This window comes from Manacus candei, unplaced genomic scaffold (genome assembly GCF_025592945.1).
Source record: "Manacus candei isolate 608988 ecotype Guabito, Panama unplaced genomic scaffold, ASM2559294v1 h1tg000002l, whole genome shotgun sequence".
Classification (NCBI taxonomy): domain Eukaryota; kingdom Metazoa; phylum Chordata; class Aves; order Passeriformes; family Pipridae; genus Manacus; species Manacus candei.
In genome coordinates, this window is record NW_026138050.1 from 4,237,414 (window position 1) to 4,260,427 (window position 23,014).

Sequence of the window (23,014 nt, forward strand, 5' to 3'; positions counted from 1 at the left end):
AGATTTCCTTCAGCATCTCCATTGCTTATCCTTTCCCTTTGCTCCTGCTATGATGAAAAGTAACCTGATCTGTTCTGCTCTTTCCCCACCCAACTGGCAGGGATTTCGAGAGAATGGCAAAGGGAGACAAGTTGAGTAAGCAAGTGATGGCTGTGGTGACCCCAGCAAACAGTTGCCTTGTCTGTGTCTAGAACTGGTCCTTTCATGTAAAACAACAGATTTGTGTAATATATAAAAATAGCCAGAGGCATGTATTAATGAAGAAAAGGCGGCACCAACATGCAGCAGACAAATAGATTTCATGTGAATATTGGCGGAGTTCGACTGTTTTCTCAATTCTAATTGCAAGATACCTTTGCAAAGTTTCACCAGAGCCAAAAATCCCTCCTCTCATACAGACCAGGCAGACCCACGAAACATGAGAGAGCACATTTACAACGTATTTAAATTCATTTGGAACCTGTTCCATGAAGGCCAAACACAAACCAGCTGAAGACTCCACTCACAACCAGAGATAGGCCACAGGCACGCTGCCAGATCCCTCTTTTCTCTGCAGCACTAATTAATGGAAGGGCTGCTTCCCATTTGCTCCCATGTACCAAATTCTTTAAATTCAAGTTGAATACTGTTAACAAAGTAGACTTGATGCAAATCAACCACAAAAGCCACACTACATCCCCAGAGTGCCAAGTTCTGTGGTTTTGGTTTGTTTTTTTTTTTCTTTCCTGAATCACACAGCAGCTTTCACTATGAAAGTAAATCTGCCAAAATCATAGGGCTTTTAAAGTATTCTATGTAAACCTGTATCATAAAGTTACAAACTTACATGTCTTAACACCTTTGTAGATCATATAAAAATCCACTAGAATCACAAGGAAAGACAGATTTTGTCCTTTTCTGCACAGAAAGAAAATTAACAACCCTTTGTAGTACCCAGCCACAAGTACTGACAGATACATTTTACTTCAGTCAGTTTTGATTAATAAAAGTTAATTGGTAAACATAAGACATTACCTTCTGCTATATTTGATAAGTCACAAGCATTTTGCATCTATTTCCATAAAAATAGAGATATGTGAGGGGCCACAGGAGATAAACTGTTCCCAGGGATTTGTGAACAATTGCCACTTTTTAAGCATAAAGCAACAGTTTTCTTTTGCATATTTGCTCTTAAGAATGACTGCGACACTTTTAAATATTCTTATCTTGGCTGCATATTAAAATATTTCCATTTGTAGACAGAGAAGTTCAAAGATTGACAGAAAAATGGTTTCCCACAAAAGCACATTAGTTATTAGAGGATTATTCAGGATTTGTCCCTAATAGCATATTTAGTTCTGATTAGAAAATGCAGCAGATGCAAAAAGTGAGCCCCGAAGTACGATGACAGTGAGTCTTCATATTTACTCACCTCTAAATTGGAGATGATTTTTTAAAAAGCAGTGTATAGTTCACTTGCAAAGAGTAATGCTATTAACACTTCTTTCATAGTCCATATTTTCTTTCTCAAAGTACATTTGTCCCCAGAAAGCAACAAACTCATAAATCAATTTCTACTGCAAGCTGTGATAAGTAAATCATACTTAGAGCAAAAAGGTTTCCTTCCAGTGACACTTCCATTCCCTTTGTTTTACAAATTCCAAATCTATGATTAATAAGCGTAGTGGCACATAAAATGATTTTGTTCTTTATATGTGATCATCATAGGAAAAACAATATCCAGCAGTCAGATTTTCCTCTCAGACAGTGATCTTTGAAGTTTTATTGAAATTTACAGCTGTTGAAGATCGTGCTGAAAGATACTGGGAGCAGCTGAGGCCCATTAAAGCACAGTACTAGTTCCAAGCAGCCACTTTTTTTCCTAGCAAAAAATATGGATTTTACAGTGCAGCAGCTTCCCTTGGCTTATGAAAAAAATATATATTAAAAAACCCTCTGTGGTTTGTGGCCCAAATTTGTAATGAAACATATTGGTCAAATCCCAAAATGTGCCTCTCATCTCATCAGCCAGACTTGTCTCACCTGGGAGGAATCCACTTCCAAATGAGCCTTGCTAAAAGGCATGTTCTTGGCAGGAAGTTGTTTTTCTACTGTCCCTCTTCCACCTAAACTGGGCTGTGTCTCTCCCACGCACTCCGCGCTCAGCACGTCACGGTCCCCAAAAACGACCTCAGTCTTCCTCCTCCTCTCCCCCTCATCAAACCAACACACAAAATTCCACCCTAGAAGTTAAGAAACGCATATTTGAAACCTATATTTAAAACCTGTGGCAAAGAACTTATGTGCAGGGAGGGAAACAGCGAGGTTGAATCCAGACAAGTCAAACAGCTTTAGAAAATAATCCTGGGATTTGCTTACCCTGAGGTGTTCCCGTTATCCTCTGCTGAACACAGCAGACAATAATACTCACACCAGCCCACTGACAGCATCAGGGCTGCTCAAACTTGAAGAGATGATGGGAGATTTCCCTACAGCCCTTCATATGCATATAGACCTTGGGGAGAGCAGTAAAACTTGATGTAAGATGATTCCCAGCGTTGCCTCTTCCCTCAAACTGAAATTACTCAACGCAGCAGTTTGGTTAGATAAATGAATTAAGGGGTAGCAATGAATTTCAGTTTAAAGAAATAATTTAATTCCACCAAATATTCTTCTTTTTCAGGTAGTGACTTCAAAATTAATGTGGAGCCTGTAAAAGGTACGAGCAGATAAAAATAATATTGCAGGGGGTTTTGACACATCTCCTACTGCTCAGAGGTGTCACTCCATAATGCCACCAGAAAAGAGATCTTCAAAACTTTAATCTTTTAAATTATTGCTCAGCTAATACATTGCAAAGTTGACAGTCTCTGAATTTATTGTTCGGTAATGATAATCATCACGATCTTAAAGAAAGTATTTTCCAGTGTGTGGGAAAAGTAATTATGTGCAACTGGCACACGTTGTGTGACAGGCTGGTGTTTGTGGAGAAATGCATTGTGCCACCAGAACTGCTCACAGAAAAACAATGTTTGTTCTAAAGTGCAAAATGCATACATGGCACATTAAGTCAGCTGCTCTCATCAAAGCAAACCCTAATCTAATGCTAGCACCAGCCCAAAATCTGATGTATTATTCTTAGATATTTTAATTTTTCTTATTTTTTAAAGTCTACTTAGCTACAGCTACTTTTTTTTTTTTTGAGACTGCCATTAAGAGATTTACAATTTTACCAGTAACTCTGCACCAGCTTTGCTTATTTGCAAGGCACTGTGAGTGTGCAAAACCACAGCAAGTCACATTGGACAGCTGCTTGTACAATCAGTCAGCACCTTTAGTCTCTATAAGAGACTCTAATGACCAAACACATCCAAATGCACAATGAATTGATCTTAGTGCAAAAAACCAGATATTAACTCATGTGTGCCTAAAGACAATGCAATTCCTTGTCCCTTCCCAGTGCTTTGAAGTGCATTTGTGAAGTGTTTTGGTTCATGGACAGTTAATTAAGTGACTAAATGACCATCCAGCTAAAAGGGACACCCCATGAGTGCCTTTATATGCCAAAAAATGAACTTTCCTGTTTTGTGTCAGACACAATTTCACTAACAAAAGACATGACTTAATACTAGCTGCAGCTTATTAGGGGAAAAAAATAGTTTCCCTGTAAGGACGCTAATGAAGATGATAACAATGTCTGCATAGAAGTTTTCTTCTTAGAGAAGAAACCCAGAATAAATGAATTGATGGCCTTTCGGTGAAAAGTGCTTCCCTTAGAAAAAAGGTAAGAAATCCTCTAAGAGTACTGAGAATTTAATTCCTCTGTACCACGACTGAAAGGTAATTGCAGACCTTGCCGGTGCTACTGTCCTTTGTGCCTCTCCAAGGTACTGAACGTGCTCGTGTAAAGGAAGTTAAACGTGCTCTTCAGCTTTTCAGGCTGATGAAGTACAGCCAGGTAAGGCAAGCTGAATACTTGACAACCCAGAGCAGCAACTTCTTTTGATGCAGCCACCTTTAGAGAGGCTGCTGGTTTGGGTAAGATGTGCAGGGAAACAGCAAAATCACCCCATCAGTCGAGACCCTGGATAACAGTGCAGCTGTAATTCCACGTTGGTTTAACAGTGCATTTGGCAAACATTAATCTCTTCACGTGTAATGCAAAGTCTTTCCTTAAATTTCTTAGGGAATGTAAAATAATAATAAACTTGTCAAACCCTAATTCCACTCCTTGTTCACTTTCTCTTGTTCTTGATCTTCTGGTCTTCTCTCTGATCATCCACACTTTTCTAGCATGTACTAGCATGTACACATTTTCTAGCAGCTTCCTTCTAGAAACAGCCCTTGACAACATCAAGCTGAGGCTTTGGTGACAGATAATGCATAAAAGCCAAAATGAATATACACCCACACTGTACTAAGTGGTGGTGGGACGACGACAGCGACTTTTAGGACTTAAATTTTTAAATACACACCCTGCCATCGCTCTGGCTCTGCTGCAGATTTGTTAGTTGCCTTAAGTCATAAACTATAACAACAATCTCATGAGTATGTGCAGGCCATTTGCTTCACATTCATATATTATAGAGGGATTTGTTGACTTTACGTGCCCGCTCATTTCAGAGGAACTTGTCATCCCATTCTTGTTTTTATCTGGGGGCTTTAACAAAACATTACCAACACCACTAAAATGAGAACTACTACATAGTTATTTGCTGCAAAATCCCACCATGAGTAACAGTAGCAGTTAAATTCAACAGAATATACAGTTTGAAAAAAATTGCCAATGTCTCAAAGGAAATTTTCTCCCAGAAAATGTCACAGCCATGCATACTGACAGAGTAAGAGTCACCATTCTGACTAAAAAAAAAAGTGAAATCAAAGCTATCCACTGAAGTTTCCCCCCCCCCAACCCAACTGAGAAGGTCATGTATGGACAGGACAAGGGGTAAATAGTTTTAAACTAAAAGAGGGTAGATGTAAGGAAGAAATTTTTCATGATTGAGTGTGGTGAGGCCCTGGCACAGGTTACCCAGAGATTCCCAGGTGGATGCCCCATCCCTGGGAACATTCAAAGCCAGGCTGGATGTGGCTCTGAGCAACCTGGTGTAGTTGCAGATGTCCCTGCTCACTGCAGGGGGTGGGACTAGGTGACTTTAAAAAGTCCCTTCCGACCCAAACTATTCTATGATCTGACAGAAGAGGCAACTGTGTTAACAGGTATAATAATTACAAGAAAACACAAAGAAAAATAAAAGCCTTATTTGACATATTGTAAAGAACATTTAAAAAAATGCACATAGTGATACCATAGTTTTTGACAATTCAGCAATTCTGTTATCTTGGCTCCCTAGAAACACACCACTTCTGGAATGCTGACCATCTGGCAGAACCCCTCCCCATAAGTCTCCTAAATACCTGCATGTAGTGAAGGAGAATGACATCAGCATTCACTGCCTTAAAAGTGGGAGGGAAACCCTTCTGCAGAGCCAATTAAATGACATTCCTTGAAACATCTTCAGAATTTATTTTTTCTCAGAACTGTTACGTGTGTGTTACTTTTGATCTTTCATCTCTCTCACATAAGGACAATTCAGCACATGCTCTGTTCCCACACCAGTGGTGACAGCAGCTCTGTGTACACGAGCATCAGGATCATTTTTATGGCATAAAAATGGTGCAGGGTTAAGAATGTGCACATTAAGGTTTTTGCACGAATAAGAGTTAACTTTACCAACTATTTGAATGAACTGCACCAAACCCACAACTCCTGTCCCCATTTTTATGTCCTCAGTCCACGAACGCTGACAGTGATGTCACTTAGAAATCACTGTTACAGCTGACACACAATATTATGGCTGATTGATTGAGCCAAATCATTGTAAGCTTGTTTAAGAGCATTAAAAAAGCTTTATATTGATTTAGCAATATAAGGTACTTTTAATCAGATTAAAGAGCATCATACGAGGTGGTTGTATCAATGTCACTGATGAGTTTAGCAGGAGATCCAGTCAGATGGATGCATCAGCCTAACTGGATCACTGGCTAAACTGATCAGTTAAATTGATACATCTCCTTGTGTGCAAAGAACAAGTTAAATGCACAACTTGCTCCACAGATAAGAAACACTTTCCATAAGATATCTGCACATTTCTCAGGTTTTTATGCATCCTCTCTGTGTCTCAGGTTTTCCATATTTATAGGGCTGCCATATTTACTTCCTGAATTTCACAGACAGCAAGATGTGAGTGGATGCTCCCTGGTTTTTCCAGAGACCTACTGCACACAGAGTGCTCTGATGATTGGTATGTGTACCATAAATCTGTCACCTCCTGAACTTACCAGGTTTACTGTCTGACATACACCAAACTTCCAGCGAGGCTCACACTTTCAGCACGTGCACTTCCACTGCAAAAGTACTCAGGAATTCATACACAGGTCAGACAAATGTCTGTTCAAGTTCCTTCTAGACAAAATCTCTGACCAGGGAAATAAAATTTATATGGAAGCCCTGCTACAGAGCAGTGTTAGAGTTCTCCCATTTGTGAGTATTTCCACACTCCACGAGTTTCAAGTGATTCTACCCCAACAATCCCAACAGGGCAGGAATAAGAGTAAAGCACAGCAGATGAAAAACAGATATTTATCTCAACAAATACAGGACATACATTTCTCTACTTGCAATTTTCCCAAACTGTAAGAAAACTCATGCAGATCTCATTTTCAGACACCACGTGCCTGCCTTGGTCACTCTGCTCTGCTCCCTTGCAAGGGTTCCCAAGAAACTCTCGGATATCGGGATAACAAGGCTTTGTCACCATCTGTGAGTTGATTTGGGTATTCTCAGCATTGACAAAAGAAAATTTGTGATGTGGCACAAGTGGAGGAAGTAGATTCTTAATGGTTAATAACTCAGGATTTGTCACTTAGCTCTCTTCGAGAGATTGCCCAGGAACCCATTGTTTCATCTTCCAGCTGTTTCCCATCAAATTACTATTAAATTATTCATAAATTATTACACAGTTTCTTCACATCCCTTCAATACTAATTTTCACAGTTTCAAAGTGCCTGTAATACCAGCTTTCAGGTTTAAAAAAATGCACATAAGCAACAGCAAAATACACTGTGCAGATTAACAAAATTCAAATCCAAGAATACTTTTCCCTTTTTAATATAAACTCTAAAAACTCAGCACTTCTGGAACACAGCAATATCCCATTACCATCATCTGCTAGCACATCTATCCCTTTGAACATGTGAAAATATAATATAGAAATAACCAGCAACATCCCTGGTATTTCAACAGTTTTCCAATAAATGAGACAAGATTTAATCTACATTTTTTAATGTTACAGTCAACCTCTTCAGTCTCTGTGCAGGTGAAAACACGAGATGGCTTCATAACTGTTTCAGGAAAGGATAAATGAGCACACCTTGAGACAATATCTAATCAAAGTGCAAGTACTGTGTCATTAGTGGGTGAGCTGCTAATTAGTCAAGAACTACAATTGTCATCGTAGGCTAAAAAAACCCCAAAAAATAAACAATATTTAGAATTTTATAGTGAGGAAAACAGAACTAAGCATAAATCTGTAAAAAAACCCCCATGGATTCATAGATTAAAAACCAAAAATCTCAGTATTCATTAAGTTAGTCCACTCAAGTAAACGTAACTGAGAGATGAGCATTTCCTTTTCCAAAATGTATCCTGAAAATGAATAGCGTGAAGGAAGCGCAGACATTCTGCATATCCAGCCCCTTATGCTGCACCAGGACCATTAAAACCACATGAATTATTTTGTCAAACTGCTCCAGAAGTTCAGAGATGGTCTTAAAATAGTAATTTATCTCCAATTCAGTATGAACGAGGCTACTTTATTCTCTTTAAACCTTAATTAGTGTACTTAGAATGTAAGCTGTGTTATCAAATACAATTAATCATATTTTAGGGTGGGTGCATTTTGAGCTTTAAATTGACTTACATTCTGCTGCTTGGGATAATCTTGTGCCCGTCTCTAAACCACGTCACTTGGGGTCTTGGATAGCTCAGGATGCGTGGGAAGTTCAGAACTGCAGCTTGTCCTTCAGTCACTGTTTTTCTCTGGTCCGTGTCCATGAAATTCCCCATGTCTGGAAATTAAAAAATGATGCTCAGAGTCCTGGAAGTTCTTGTCTCTCCCCCCATTTCTTTTCAGAGGACAGGGTAATAACCGTGTTCCCAGCAGCCACTGGCACTGCTGGAATTAGTCAACAGGACACAAGAGATCATGGGACAGTTCTGATGTTGATTTATACAGAGTCAGATGAACATAAGGCATGAAGGAAACCCAAGTGCTGCTGGAGCATCCATCAGAAGTCCTGAATGGCCCCGGTGCTCTGTGGCAATAACTGAGTGGTTTTAACTGGAAGTGGCATTTTAATGGAGGTTTGTTTGGTTTGGATTGTTGGGGGTTTTTTTAGATAAGATCCTGCAATGCAAAGGAATATTCGTGGTGTATATGAATTTATCAATTTTTTGGTCATCCTTTTTTTTTTTTAATCCACTGCTACACAAACAGACAAGCAGCTCTGTCATTGTAGTCAAGGCAATGGATAGTCAGACCTATGCAAGTGAGCCACTACATCCAGATGGATTCCAAAATAACAAGGCCACAGTCATGTTGGGAGCTGTCAGTTCTGGCACTACACTATGATTTCAGTAGTTGCCTGTGGATCTCCAGCATTTACAAAAGCATCCCTGGTCTCAGAGAGCAGCTTTTAACAAAAATTTTAATGGAAGAAAGGAATCTACCATTGCTGAACCTCTGCCTCTGAAGGCTTTACTTCACAGGCAAACTCACATATCTGGGGAGTCCCTGAAAAAATTCAGAGAACGTTTTCTTCTTGTTTTTCTTTTGCCTCTTGTATCTCATTCTTAGCCATTAAAATAAACAGGGCTGTAGGCTCTTACTTCTTCACTCTCCAAAGAAATTCTATGCATTTTAATTTGATTTAAACTAAGGAACTCACACACACACACACACAGAGAGAGAACTATTCTGGCTTCTGTCACTGAATTCCCTTCTTTTTTTTTTTTTTAAGGACCACAGGGTTCTCTCCAAGTTCTGTGCAGCAGAGAGGGACGTAAAGGACTTAGGAAAGAGAAGACTTGCTGTCAGGTCTGTGAATGGCAGGAGATGAGAAGAGACAGAACAAGAGCAGAAATTAAAAACACATGGTATTTTAAAGAAGCTTTAATCATCTTTGTGATTTTCAAGTTATTTATTCAGAGATAATCAGCATTGTACTTCCTCTGTTGCTCCATATTCCTCACAACTGTAATCAGATCAGCTACTTGAAAAGAAGTTTCAAACCGCGTAGGTGGATCTAATTAACTTCACTGTCATATGATTATTTCAGTTTTCACAATCCAAGAGTTTTAAAGCCCATTCTGTAATTAAGATTTACTCAGCAGTTTTCTCTCAAATATCTGTTCCCATTCAGCTAAGCAATATGTTAGCATGTGTTGAGAATATTTTTTAAATTATTGAACAAGTTCCCTGCTACTTCAGATATCTGGGACATGGAAAACACCTCAGATCTTTCTCAGTGCACATTATAATTGTACCTTTCAATTTTTCACTTGAGACTTGAGCTGAAGTGTATTGGGAAGCATGCTCTATCCACTGGCAAAAACATATCATTTCCAGTGAATCCTTAGGAGTAAAATGTCTAAAATACAACTCCCAGTAAGTCTTGATGAATGCACGAGATAATTTTAGGAGTCCCCTGGAATGTTGCTTTCTGATATGTTTTCAAGAATAACCAAAAAGTAATGTATGACAAAATACCAGGAACTTCATTACATCCACACAGCTTCATTCAATTTAGATCAAGAATGTTAAAACAGAGAAAACAATCACATGGTATCAGTAGCTACCCTGGGTGAAGGAGGAAGAGGATATTTAAAACTTGTGGGACACTTTCATCTGCAGGAATAAAGTGCAAATCTGACTGGCAATTTCACTATAGAAGCCATATATGTCACTATAGGCTCAAGACCAAAGGTCTTCCAAGCCATATAAGATCTGGTTTGCTTTCTCTCAGTGGTTTTATCAATAAAAATAAATAAATTAATTAATTAATTCTGACAGAGAGTCTTAAGAGAGAGCTTTTTAGCCTTGTTCAGCAGTGCAGAACTACAAATTAAAGTGGGGGGGGACTTAAACTGAAGAAAAGCAAACAATTGCATTTCTTTCTCTCTCCAGAACAACCAACCACACACACAGACCAGCCTGGAGAAACAAAACACTTCACTGCAAATCTTACCCTCATTCAGAGGGGAATAAAACTGTCTTTTCAGGAGACAGGATTCTTCAGCAGCAGCATCAAGGTAAAGTATTCCTGTTGTCTCCTTCTCACTGTTCCCACAAGTACTTCCTCGGGAATCGCTCCCTCCGCTCTGTCAGTACAACTGCTTGTGCAGCTGGGTAGGGAACTGGACGGGGAGGAGGGGGGAAAGAACTGCTTTAACAACCTGACAAAACAATTGTTACTTTTTTTTCAAATTTTGGAGAAGTTTCCCAGTCCACAGCTGCACAAACAAGTTTTCCTGCTGGGCCCAAAGGGATCGTGTGCTACACTGCAGTGCAAGAGCGGGAACGATCAGTGGGATGGAGGAGGAAATGGGTACATTTTTCTCTGGTGCTGCTACCAAAGCCTTTGTCCCCTGAAAACACACCTGGAGATGCAACTCTAGAGGCATCCAAGCTCCTCTAATGGCTCAGTGCTGCACAATGAGGAGCATCTCACCCTCACCTTCTCCTGCTAACCTTGGTCGTCACCCCACACCTCGCTCAGAATTATGTTCACTCACACCAGCTTTCAGGAGATCCTCTGTGACCTGACAGAATTCACTAAAACTGAAGAAAATTTGGAAAAGTACTTGCAAGGGTCTGACACACATCAGGGTGAGCATAAGGTCACTGCACAGCAGGGGCATAAGGGTTGGTAGAAGTCAGGGAAGGAAACCCCCAGTTTAGCAGCAGTTTATTTTTACTTTAGCTCCCAGCAGCTCTGAAACAATAGGGAGATCAAACATCAAATTACTGGTATTACTGACATTACAGATATAGTAACATAATCTACTGTAATTCAGTAAACTGATGAATATGATACCAAAACTTACATAATACCATTTGCAGCTGGTTTTATTTTAAAACACAGGAAATTCCATGTAATTTCCCTCATTGACATACTGATTAACTTGAATCAGTTCCTTCAAATTGGGTTTCTAATAAATAATTCAATTTCTCTAAATTCCACTTATCAAGTGACATTTACTGCAACTGAATTTCCAGTTACTGACCCTGAGGAGAAGAAATCTGATCCATTTACCACTTCTTAGGCACAGTATGCAAATCTATCTATTTTGAATTTTTTTTATGCTTTTACTACGAAAAAAAAGAATAAGGCCTAATTTTATTGCTAATTCCAAAGACGTTATTTGGATTATATTTCCTACATGTTAACTGAAAAACAGAAAATTGAGAGTATGTGATCATTTTTTATGTCATGTTCCCTGGCACTGACTCCTGAGAAAACCAACTAAACCTTTCCTAATGGCAGCTGGATTGCAAAAATTCTGCACAGTTGAAACTGAAGTGGTGCAAACACTGGAGGGTTTGCTTCAGGAAGCTGTTGAGAACAGACTTTTAAAGTATTGTTGTGAAACTGCTGATTTTGTATCACAGGGATTATGATCTGAAAGCTGCCTGGCGTTATCTCCACCACATCGTTCTCTCTCAGGTATCTGCTGCTGTCCTCTGGGCCTTTTTGGTGGTGCTGTTTTGACTGATAGTTTTGTGCTGTATGGCCTTGCTTAATCCCTGTGTATTCAGGGAAAGGTAAAATAGTTTTCTCATGTACAGCTGCCTCCAAATGATCTCTTTTGATGGCTCTGAACCCCTCAAAAAGCTTATTCTAAAGACTTAACGTTGCACCACTTGGAGCTGCTTCCCAGAGACACCCCAGAGTATGAAACTTGTGATGCAATAATTTGAAAACTTGTTAAATACGTTATCTAATAACTTTTCAGGCTAACAAGTGTTACTGGTATGTTGTTTCTCTCCCCACAGAAAGAATCAGGGAGAGATGAACTCCCATTCCAACGTACATGCCACTTGGACTTCAGATCTCCTCTGCAGCAGGGCCCCCATCCTGTTCCGTACAATGCACTGATAAAATCCAGCATCAGACCTCTGCAGAGCTGGGATGATGTACCTGCAAGACAAAATGCAGAATTATAGTGCACTTCTGCCTGTTTTACACGTTGCCTTAAATGCTTATTGTATTTTTTTCTGACAAGCAGCATTCTCGTATCATCTCTGGTCTTTGATTACAATATTGTCTGTCATACACAGATTTAAAAAAAAACAAACAACAAAACCCAAACAGAACAAAATGCATGAAATATCTTTCAGTCTGAAGTTCTGGATGTGATAAATACCAAGTATATCCAAAAATTCTCTTGAAATATAGACTTAAATTTTTTTCCTTAGTTTTCTCCGCCTTCATTCCTCAGGCTGGTGAAAGCAGCCTGGTAATTTGTTCAGAGGAGGCACAAGAAGACTGCAAACTAAATGTGGGTATTAGGAAGACTTGCAAGGAACATCGAAGCTGTCCAATGAAAAAAATGTGATTATTCCACTATAATTCAGAGGAATTCTGGAAATGACACCATGTGCTGTACGTTGTGTTTGTTCTGCCCTTCACTGTGCTTAAACAGACACTTAGTCCACTAATGCTCACCTTCCTCCTTCAGCTACATCTGATTACTCAACATGAAAATGAGCTGATAGGCACAGTTTTAATGGGACTAAAACACATGAATAATAGAGATAATCCTGCATTAAACAAACATTAATCAAAAGCACATATTCCCCCAGTCACCTTCAGGAGATATTATGGTAGGATTAATGAAAGTCTTTATGAAAGATAAGGAAAAAGAAAACTGCTGAATTTTAATCTTCAAAATTTAAATCCACTAAAAGAAAACATCTCTTCTTAGATACATTGCACACACCCACACACAGAGCTTAATATCTGAGCAGGATCAGACACCAGAAAAACAAAGGAGGTAGAAGAATCTGGTGTGATAAATGCAGGCTCTAATCACTGCATGGTGCAATAAATACACTACAGGAAATAGGTCATACAACCAAATACGGGGAATTAAAAGAGAGTCCAACACCATGGACAAATTTTAGGGATTCCTGGGAGACCCTGGCAGCAAAGTGGCAGCAAACGCAGCAATCAGAATCATTTCCTTCTCTGCCAGGCAGCTGATTGCTGTAAAACATAATTATTAAAAAAATAAATTTAATATTCTGGCAAGTAAATACTGAAAATTAATTTGTACAATTCATTTTACCAGACAGTTTATAGCTTAGCAGGTTTTTTTCCTCTCCTAAAGGTTTAGCATCCTACTTGGCCAACATTTAGTGCATTGGCTTTTCTATTAAATAAAGCCAAAATTAAAGGCTTCTTTTTTGGGTATTCATCTGTACTAAAACAGTAATGCAGAGTTAGTTTTGCTGCCACCAGGACAAAACAAATCAATTAGATCAGAAGTGTCCTACTTTGGTTTTCTTTTCTGACTTATTAATGTTTCAGCAGGAAACATTCTTAACATGTTGCCTGAAGAAATGAAAATCTTTTGAAAATTTACAGTGAAAATGCCATCTACCTTGGAAATTCCAAGGGAGCCCCAACCTACTGAGCAGCTGGATCCTCAGTGGACCTACTGAGTATGATGTGCAGGTAAGGGAAGCAAAATTAGAAGAACTTAATAACAAAAGTGAAAAAAAAAAAAGAGATGGGACATATGGTTATACTATTTGAGACTAACTTAAAAATTACAAACCTGGGCAAGAGATAAATATTAATGGAATTTCTGATTCTGTGTTTACAATTTTAAACAGTCTTTATGCACCTCACGTGTCTTATTTTTTAAAATATACTTTTTTTATTGACCCAACAGTCATAATACTGCTTTTTTGTGCTATGCTTTCCCCTTTCTGCTTATTTTCTCATCTTCAAGAAGGGATATAAATAGTGCTTTCTAAATTCAAAACAAGACTTTCTTCCCCACAATGAATTTATATCAAAAGTTAATACAATTTTCTCCAGTGACAAGACATAATTTTGCTTTATTTTTGTCTACGCTCTCAACTTGCAAGATCTTCCCATTGTACAGATGCCAGGAGGCTACTTAAGGTTTCCGGGGATCTCTGCAAGGACTTTAGAAAGTCAGAGTCGACAGTTTCTTCATTTTGAGTGGAACAGCCAACCAGAAACTGGTGCTTGGAAAGTTTCTGTGGAAAGATGTAAAGCGACAAGCGGAAAGGGAGCTCCGAGGGAAGCCTTGCAGAGCGGAACATGCTCCATCACCACACTGCCAGGAGTCAGTTTAAGGATGGAGTGCTATCAGACACCCAAGGAGAAATGCACTAACACTTATATTTCCTCCCTAATTTAAAATTGAAACCCTCATTTGAATTTCAAATGCTCCGAGAGTTAAAAGCGAACCTATAGGCTACAGGATTTAATAGCCATAATTATGAACACAGAATTAAAAGCAAATGTATTTTATTGGATAGTCATGTAACTTATTATCTATTCAAACTTTCTAACAAGGGACTTATGCATCAAGTGGTCTCACTTTATTTATGCAGAATAAAATTAAAATGTGTCCAATGTTAAAAACACAAATAGAATAATCAGATTCTTTAAAGTAATTTGAAATACTATATGGCTGCTGAGACCTAATTTTAGTTTCTTAAATTCATATAAATTTCAGGCCACAAAAGCAAATATGGGAGACACACCTGGTCCCAAACTCAATTCAAAAGAAAACAAGGTGGGGGAGGAACCAAAAAAGAAAAAGGTCACTGCCTGAACTTTAAAGCCTCTTAACTTCTAGACATAAGCAGAATAACCACTGCAGTCAGCAGCACTGATTTGTTTCCATTATGTGTATCTCAGATCACAAAGAATTTATAAGGTTGTTTTATAAATTCTTAATCCAGCCCAGTGTATGCACAGTCACTGTAAGAGCCAGGCTTTGCACATAATCAGCTTCGTTAGACAAAGAAAAGCTGTTCATTCGGGGTCACCAAGGTCAAAATGCAAAGACTCCAATTAGTTCTTTACTCACTTGGGGTGTTATAATAATATATTTTCAGCCTGTTACAATATAGACATTACTTTAACTGAGGCTCACTAAGAATTATCAATTACCAAAACTCTTTGACTGATGATTCAAATTGCAGCAGAAGTCACTTACTCAGGAAGATTCGTGCATTTAAACAGACTATTTACCCATGAGAACTGCAGAGCAAACTATTATGGGGTCAAAGTTTAAATTCTGCAACTGGAATTTTTATGTCTAAGCATATCTTTTCCTTGCTTTCATTCATCCTTATGCACCTATGCCATATAATCTTTTTTTGGAAGCTTAAAGCTTTCCATTTCTATATAATCAAAATCCTGTTTGGTTTATGTCTGACTGTGGTGTAGTAACAGCAGCAGGGCTTCAACTTCTAAATTAGTATTTTCTATCAATGTTTTATTACTATAAACCAGTAGTTGCCTATCTTCTAAATCACCTCTGCATCAGATGTTTTAATTAGAAACAGAACTAAGAACAATATAAAAAAATGCAGAATTATTAAATATAGCTTGAATCATGACCTGACATTCACTGGACTAAATTAAATGCAATGATGAGAAACAAAGGACTGATTGCAGGTGTGTGTAAACAGAGCTTGGCAAAGGTGTTCCAAGATCCTAACTCACACTGCAATATACAGTAAAATTCTCATTTTGTATTAGGGTGCCCACTTGGTTAAGAAATACCATGGCATTCTGATCTTATTTCAAAATGTCACACGTTCTTATTCAGGTTTCTCCTAATATCATGAAATGTCAGTCTCCCAGTGACGAGCACATCTACAAGGCTTGAGTTCTAACCTTTGCTTGTTGTTGATTCCATGTTCATGTTGTTTGTCCTCCCACACCATTTTTTATCCCACTTTTCTCAGCACCTTATGCATTAAAAGCTGTTTTCAGCTCCTTCTGCTGAGCAACTACAACTGACTCTGCTGTTGTTGATCAAAACAAGTGGCGTTTACACAAAGTGATGCTCAAACATTCTGTGATTTGTTGTGTTACTAGAGATTCTTTTTATTTTCTAGAAAGTGTTCACAAATCTCCCCTATATGTGCATGTGGCTCATTTTGAGGTAGCAGGGCATCTCAAGGCTTGAAAACAGGACTAGGTGGGCTCATCTAAATCAAAAGTCTTGCACTTCCAGGAAACTTCACATATAAGTGTGGTTGGAAGTATTTGGTAAATACTTTATGCTAAATGTTCTAAATCACCCCCAAAATTTTAAAAAAGTCATTTAAGGGACTTTTTTCCTTTTTCCTCGGTAAATGTAAATAATATCAAAAATAGATCTAATGTTAGCTTACAATTTTGGAAATATTTAAGGTAAGTAATTATGGACTACCAGGTGGACCAATATATAGTTTCATATCATAACCTGCATTTTTATACTGAATTTTACTGCAATTTCTATCTGTAGGGATGAAGCACAAGTTTTCTCTGCCTAAACTCATGTAATCCCAAAAATGCAGTATTTAGCTTGGTTTGCTAAAGGTACAGGTGCTACACAAGGGCTCTGTTTGGCACAAATCCACCCCTCATAACTTCTGAATTCACCAAGTAATTTTTACAAAATCTGAGAGCAGCAAGTAAGCTGCATAAAAGTTAAATTCTCTAAAGTTACGAAAATTGCCAACTGCACAGAGAAGACCCAGTCAATACTCCCACATTAAAGAAAAGCAGACAAAATTGGCTGTTTGACACTTTGATACTTGGCCAGTCATGTGCTACCTATCAGTACAAATGTAGCTCTGATAAGCCACTCCATGGTTTTTCTCTTGTTTGATGGGAAGTCTGTGGGATGGGGAGGGAGTCGGGAAGGTCCTGGGGGCAAAGTGCATAATCATTAAAGAACAGTCTGTTAAAACTATCAGCTTAATTTTGGCATTCTTAGCAGTGAAACAGAAAGGTTTGTGTGGAATTTAAGGCAGACCACATTCTTCTGGATCTGATTGCAAAGAACAGTCCCACTGAGCTCAGCTCCCCTCCAGGAGGAGTCACATCACGTGGAACATTTAGCTGAGGAATTATGTCTCCTATTTATACAGATACAGGTAAGGTTGCTTCTCCAGCAAAAAGCATTTTTGGTACTTAAAACTTCTGTGTTAAGACCTATGTGTTGAAGCGTTAAACACTCTTAGCAAAGGAGATTCTCTCAGAGATCTCACCTGTTTACTAAACCCAGTCTTCTTTCATGATAAAAAAACCAGTGGCCATGTGTCTGTCTCTACAAAGCTCCTCGAGGTACTGAGGAATTGGGGAGTGGCATTTGTTTTGGGTGTTTTGTTTTTTTTTTTTGGCAATTACACTTAGAGAAGATGATTATATAGATTATTTACTTATATTCACTGGAGTAGGAGGTGATTTTGCTGTCGTTGTGTAACCACTTGAATTCCAAGGGCCAGCTGCCTTCGGCAAGGCACGTCAGGACCAGTCGGTTCCCTTCCAGGTGTATCTGGGGCAGGCCCGGTTCTGTCTTGAAGTAGGGTGCAACATCATCTGAAACACAAAGGGAAAAATGGGTTTGGAGGCTACTGAAGAAAATAGGGGATACAGCACTGATATTTAGCTCGTTGCTTTTTCAAAACGGACATCGTGAAACAAGAAACAACACCATTCCGTTCAGGCTTCATCATAACTGAGCTTTATTTCAGAGGCAGAATCCCCAAGATCTTTATAACCTTAGTCCTTGCCCACTCAGACAAGCTTTTGTCCATGTTTACTGTTTACCCCTATGAGAATTCCAGCACTGTCTGCTGTGGCAGGCAGTGATCAGCCCTATTGGCTTCCCCCCCCCCTCCTCTGTGAGGATTAAATCCACTCCAAGCTTTTTTTTTTTCATTTCTTGAATAGAAACCAGAAGAGTAATCTTGGATAGAAATGATTATCACAGCAGGAGGAGAAGTCTCAGGGTAAATAAAGAGTTTTGATAGGGAAAAGAAGTTAGAAAAAAAACACCTCACAAAATCACAAGTTTAACGTATTTTCCAACATTCTTGCCAACCAAAATGTGTTAAATTATATTACCTGAAGCCACTAACAGATTTTGAATTAGAGTTCTTCAATAATATGCAAGGGTCACATGTAGTCTCAAACTCTTGTGTATCACAGATACTCAAAATACTCCAAAGCAGCAAAATCCTTGATGGGTAAATTGCCAAATCTCTACTCAAACACAGATTTATTCTGAGTCCACACCTGCTGGAGATCCACCCCAATCACCTCTGGAAGATGAAGTCTTTCACACTTCACGTGTCAAACTTCAATTTGTAACTAAAGGTTTAATCTTAGAAGTGTACAAATACCTTCTAAAGCAAAATTAACATTGAATAATAGAATGGCCTGGGTTGGAAGGGATCTTAAAGATCATCCAGTTCCACTCCCTGACATGGACACCTTCCACTAGCCCAGGTTTCTCAGAGCTCCATCCAACCTGCCTTATACCATTCCAGGGAGTTTATGTCTATATATAAAACTCATGAGTTATATTCAAAGTCAGAGATTTAATCCAAAATATGAATATTTAATAGCCAGATGATACTGAAATCTGCTTTTAAGAGTGCAGGGTGTGTACTTTATACATAAAATACCAAAAAACCCCAAGATATACAAATGTTGTCCCAGTGCAAGTAATGGTTCAGTTAAACTGCTAACCTGTCATTTAAAATTTATTTTAGATAAGCTCAGGCATTTTTATACTTGCTATTTAAAGACTTCAAGATTTTTTTTATTTTTTTTTTTACAGTTTATAGGGAAGTGACCTCATGTACTATTCAAGGCTGGCTGAAATTCTTGACTCCACAGGTCACACCCTGTAATCTTTAACAGGTGATGGCCCCAGGGCACCAAGCACAAGGACTGGGCAAGAAGAGCTCAGGGCAAGGGCTGTTGGTGGTTTTCCAAGGGCTCTGGTGTTCTGGGTTTGCAGCCCAGCCTGGTGATGTCAACTTCTCTAAGCCCTTATCTTTCACTTGGCCCCTTATCAGGGAATTTTTATTACTTCACAGAGCACATGGAAGCACAGAGAATGTCCCAGGGCAGCAGCTGGACTCCAGCTGAGCGTGGTCGGGGAGCCCCAGGCTGACTGTCGCCAAAATATCTCCTGCAATTGGCCATAAATCAAACAGCAGCTCCCCACACGTCTGGTGATTTGTATTGACAAACTGCATCCTAAGTTTTTAGAACTTGGCTTAAGAAACACAGCCATTTATGCAGGGAAAAAAAAAAGGCACATATAATCCTAAAGCAATACTTAGAAACTATCACACAAAATCTGTTCTTGCAAACTGAATTAAAAACTGCATTTGAGGGAAGGGACTTTTCTGATTTGCAGCACTTTAAAGAATCTGTTTTTCAAACAAACTGATATATGACGAGTGCAGATCAGCAATATCTTCTTTAAATTGGCCATACAGGAAGATACAAAAATTCAACATATGAGAAAATTGGAACAGTTCCAAACTCACAGATATTCCCAGGCAAGCCAAGGATAGTTTTTACACTTCTTCACTCTATTACATGACTGATAATATATTGTGCAAAGCTTCTTGTTTTAATGACTGCAATTATTGTGGAGTCATCTTATATCAACTCTCATTTTCTCCTAACCAGTAAAATCAACCAATATCTTAAACATTATAAATTAAAATTTAAGCTGGAGCCAGAAGATGTTCATGTGAAATGCAGTTATTTTACCCAGAGCGAAGAGCAAATTTTTGTAAAGCTATTTCTAAACAAGTGAGAAAATGTTAAGCCTTGTCAAAGGCTTCACAGATATTTTGGGGAGTCTCACAAGAGAGTTCCAAGACAGACATTCTACCCTTAAAAGATTAAAGGTGTCAGGCTTCCTCTGGAGATGGAAAGGCAGCAGCTGGGAGCAGTGCTGGTGTTCAGGGGAAGGGTTTGTAACAGAGACCAACTGGTACATGGAAATCATTAGTGCCAAGTCCCCCGAGAACAACATTTACCTGCTCATGGAATGAGCTTCCTAAACTATTCCTCCCTGAAGAAAGTCGACTCACTGAAGGAGATTACAGTGAAACTGGTGTCTGCTCTATAAACCCCTGCCCGAGTCATTTGTTGATCCTGGTTTTCAGTGATTTACAGACTCAGCAGCATAACCTCCTTCATTACTTCACTCTGAATTATCCACTTACTCCTTCTAACTTAGGGTTTTCCAAGAAAAAAAAACGATTTATTTGGAAGACAAAGACTGCTGCCCACAGGTCTGTCACTGAGCCCTACATTTCCTACTCAAATATTCCAAACCCAGTGATACTGCAGCCCACTCAGAGCCACCTCCTATTTAAAGCATCACAATCAAGCTGGTGTTACATGAAAATGATTCTCCAAACTCAATCCAGTTCTGTTATAAGCTAAAATTTAATAGACTTAGGGGACTATTTTTATAAAGAGTATAGCATGCTTTATAAATTACCCTGGCTCTCTGGAAGATTTACTTAAACCCTTGAAGTAATTTTATCTTCTAATCTTTTATTCCTGACTTTCTCATCAATCACATACCATCAGTTTATCAAATTCAATTATGTAATCAGAGCTCACTAAATATTCACTGAAAGCAAAAATGAAAATAAAATAGGGAGCAAAGACTCCATGCAGAGGCTTTGATAACTTGGGCATTTCTACAGCTCACACCTCAGGCTCACCATCACACCACTGCTGCACCCTTGAGCTTTATTTATATCTTTAGGCTGGAATGGAAAGCAAAATTTTAAATTGGACCTGTAAGGACAAGTTTGGTTGTTTTAGAGCATCGCAGGGAAACAGGAAATTTGGCAGGAAAAACAGAAGCCACCTCAGAAAGGAAACCGTAGGAGAGAAATAACTGGCTGAGGGATGGAAGGTACAGGGGTCAGTTAATAGGGGTGAGATACCTGCACTCAGGAATTAACGACAGCAAGGGCTCACCACAAGGCCAACCTTGGCCAACCAACATTTGAGAAGCCAGGAAAGCATCTCTGTTGTTACCCTCTTTAAGAATGCAGTAAAATACTAACAAAAAGCCTATCTTAGTACCAGAAGCAAATATAACAAAATACTGCAATGAATATTCCTAGTTAGGATACTTTTCTACCTACAAAAAAAAAAGAAAAAAAGGCAAGCATTCATGCTATATACAGTTGCTTTTTCTAAATGCTACATGTGTTAATACTTCCAGCCTCTTCTGGCTCTTCAGCAATGCTGATTTAAAAATAAAGTAATAGTAATTAAAAAATTCTCTGGGTTGCAGGAAGGAGTAAAGGGATAAGGTGCCAATCTGTTGGCACATGTGCACACACAGCTCCAATAATTAACTTTCACTAAGGCTGCTTACCAAACTCGCCAGCATCCTGACCTGTATCCTTAAAAAGGATGATGCAGTTTATTTTTATGTAAATTTCAAGAAAAAACAGCATTGAATACAGCCAAAATTATCTGGAAATTTGCTCCACAACATGTCTTCCTTGCTTTTGTGTATCACTGAACTGCAAGAGTCTCATTATACTGCCAGGGCAGCCCATCCAGTTTCTTCGGTACATGCAAAGCTTAGATGGATTTTATCTCAAAATATAGTTTCAAGACTTAATTCAACGATGCACAGACACTTTTGCTTGGATTCATGCTGACAGTTCAATACAAAATGGTGCTGTCTGCAATTGTCACCTGCTTTGGGCTTGTCCTCAGCCCTGGCAGACGAGATGCAGCACAGAACAGCTGAAAGCTCCCTCGTACTCCATCCTCCCTGAAAATCATGTTCAGACACAAACTCACAAATAAAGGAAAGAGGAAAAGGCCCACTGACTCTACAGCTTTGTACTGAATGGAATGACAACAAAACTTCCAAGATACTCATTAGATAACCAAGGGAAGCCAAATCTCATAAGGATGGTGTGAGTGAACGTGACTTCAGAAAATGAGGAGAGCACCAACTCAGGGACCTCAAATATACCCTCCAAGAAACAAATTACAAGGTTTGGCTAATGATTCTCAGCCCTGTAAGAGCCTACATTTGTAAAATACATAAAGTAAAGTCAGATTAAACAGATCTTTCAGTGACTACAAGGTATTATTACAAGATCATGAAAGCAGTCACGTGGTCCTATCCCTCAGGAATTAATATATTTTAATTAAAACCAAAATTTGATCTTGAGAACATCTATCCTACCGAGAACAGGAAAGTTACTGTACTCCAGAGAAGAACCATATCCCCTTCATCAGTAAAACCCACTGCAACTACCCTCTTAAAACCTCAGCATTTTTTTTTCTCCAGAGATGTTGGATACCAACAGTTACAGGCCAAATCACAGGTTCACATCCTGAGAAAATCAGTTCCTGTGGTCCTGAACACTCAGAGGAAGCAAACACAGTGAGTGCCCAGGGCCCACTGCCACTGCTGTTTGTCTTGGTTATGTACCTCTACTTTTAAAGTCATTTTTAGGTGAGCCAATATTGACTATTAAAGTAGATTAACCTGCACATAAACCAGCAATTCAGGGCAAATACAGCTCAATCACTAAAAGATACCATGTGAGCAGCTGTCTTTCCATCACTCAGTTCACCCAACAGGTACGATACTGAAAACTGGGACACGTTTTTCAAACCCAAACAAAAACACAATTGGTTTATTAAGTAACACACCTCTGTTGATTTTAGCTTATTAATCCCTCGTCAAAGCATGATGCACGTCACTCCTTCTACAATTACATGTCTAAAATACAATCAACTGACACAGGAAAATAAAGAACCAAATTATCTCTGAGGAATTTTCCAGGAAAACGAGGCAGAGGCTGAACAATCAGCCCAGGAGAAGATCAACAGCACAGAAATG

At 38.8% G+C, this 23,014-nt stretch overlaps 1 protein-coding gene across 5 annotated transcripts in view; it reads right to left on the reverse strand.

The window, feature by feature from the left end:
* Positions 1 to 23,014, reverse strand: part of SDK1 (sidekick cell adhesion molecule 1) — a 394,324-nt gene that overhangs the window by 266,783 nt on the left and 104,527 nt on the right. For all 5 annotated transcript variants that reach the window (XM_051782514.1, XM_051782501.1, XM_051782510.1 and 2 more), the window contains 3 exons: positions 17,526 to 17,685; positions 12,134 to 12,240; positions 7,962 to 8,109 (listed from right to left, as the gene is read on the reverse strand). In XM_051782514.1, coding sequence (XP_051638474.1) covers positions 7,962 to 8,109; positions 12,134 to 12,240; positions 17,526 to 17,685 — 415 coding nt within the window. The remainder of the gene's footprint in view (positions 1 to 7,961; positions 8,110 to 12,133; positions 12,241 to 17,525; positions 17,686 to 23,014) is intronic.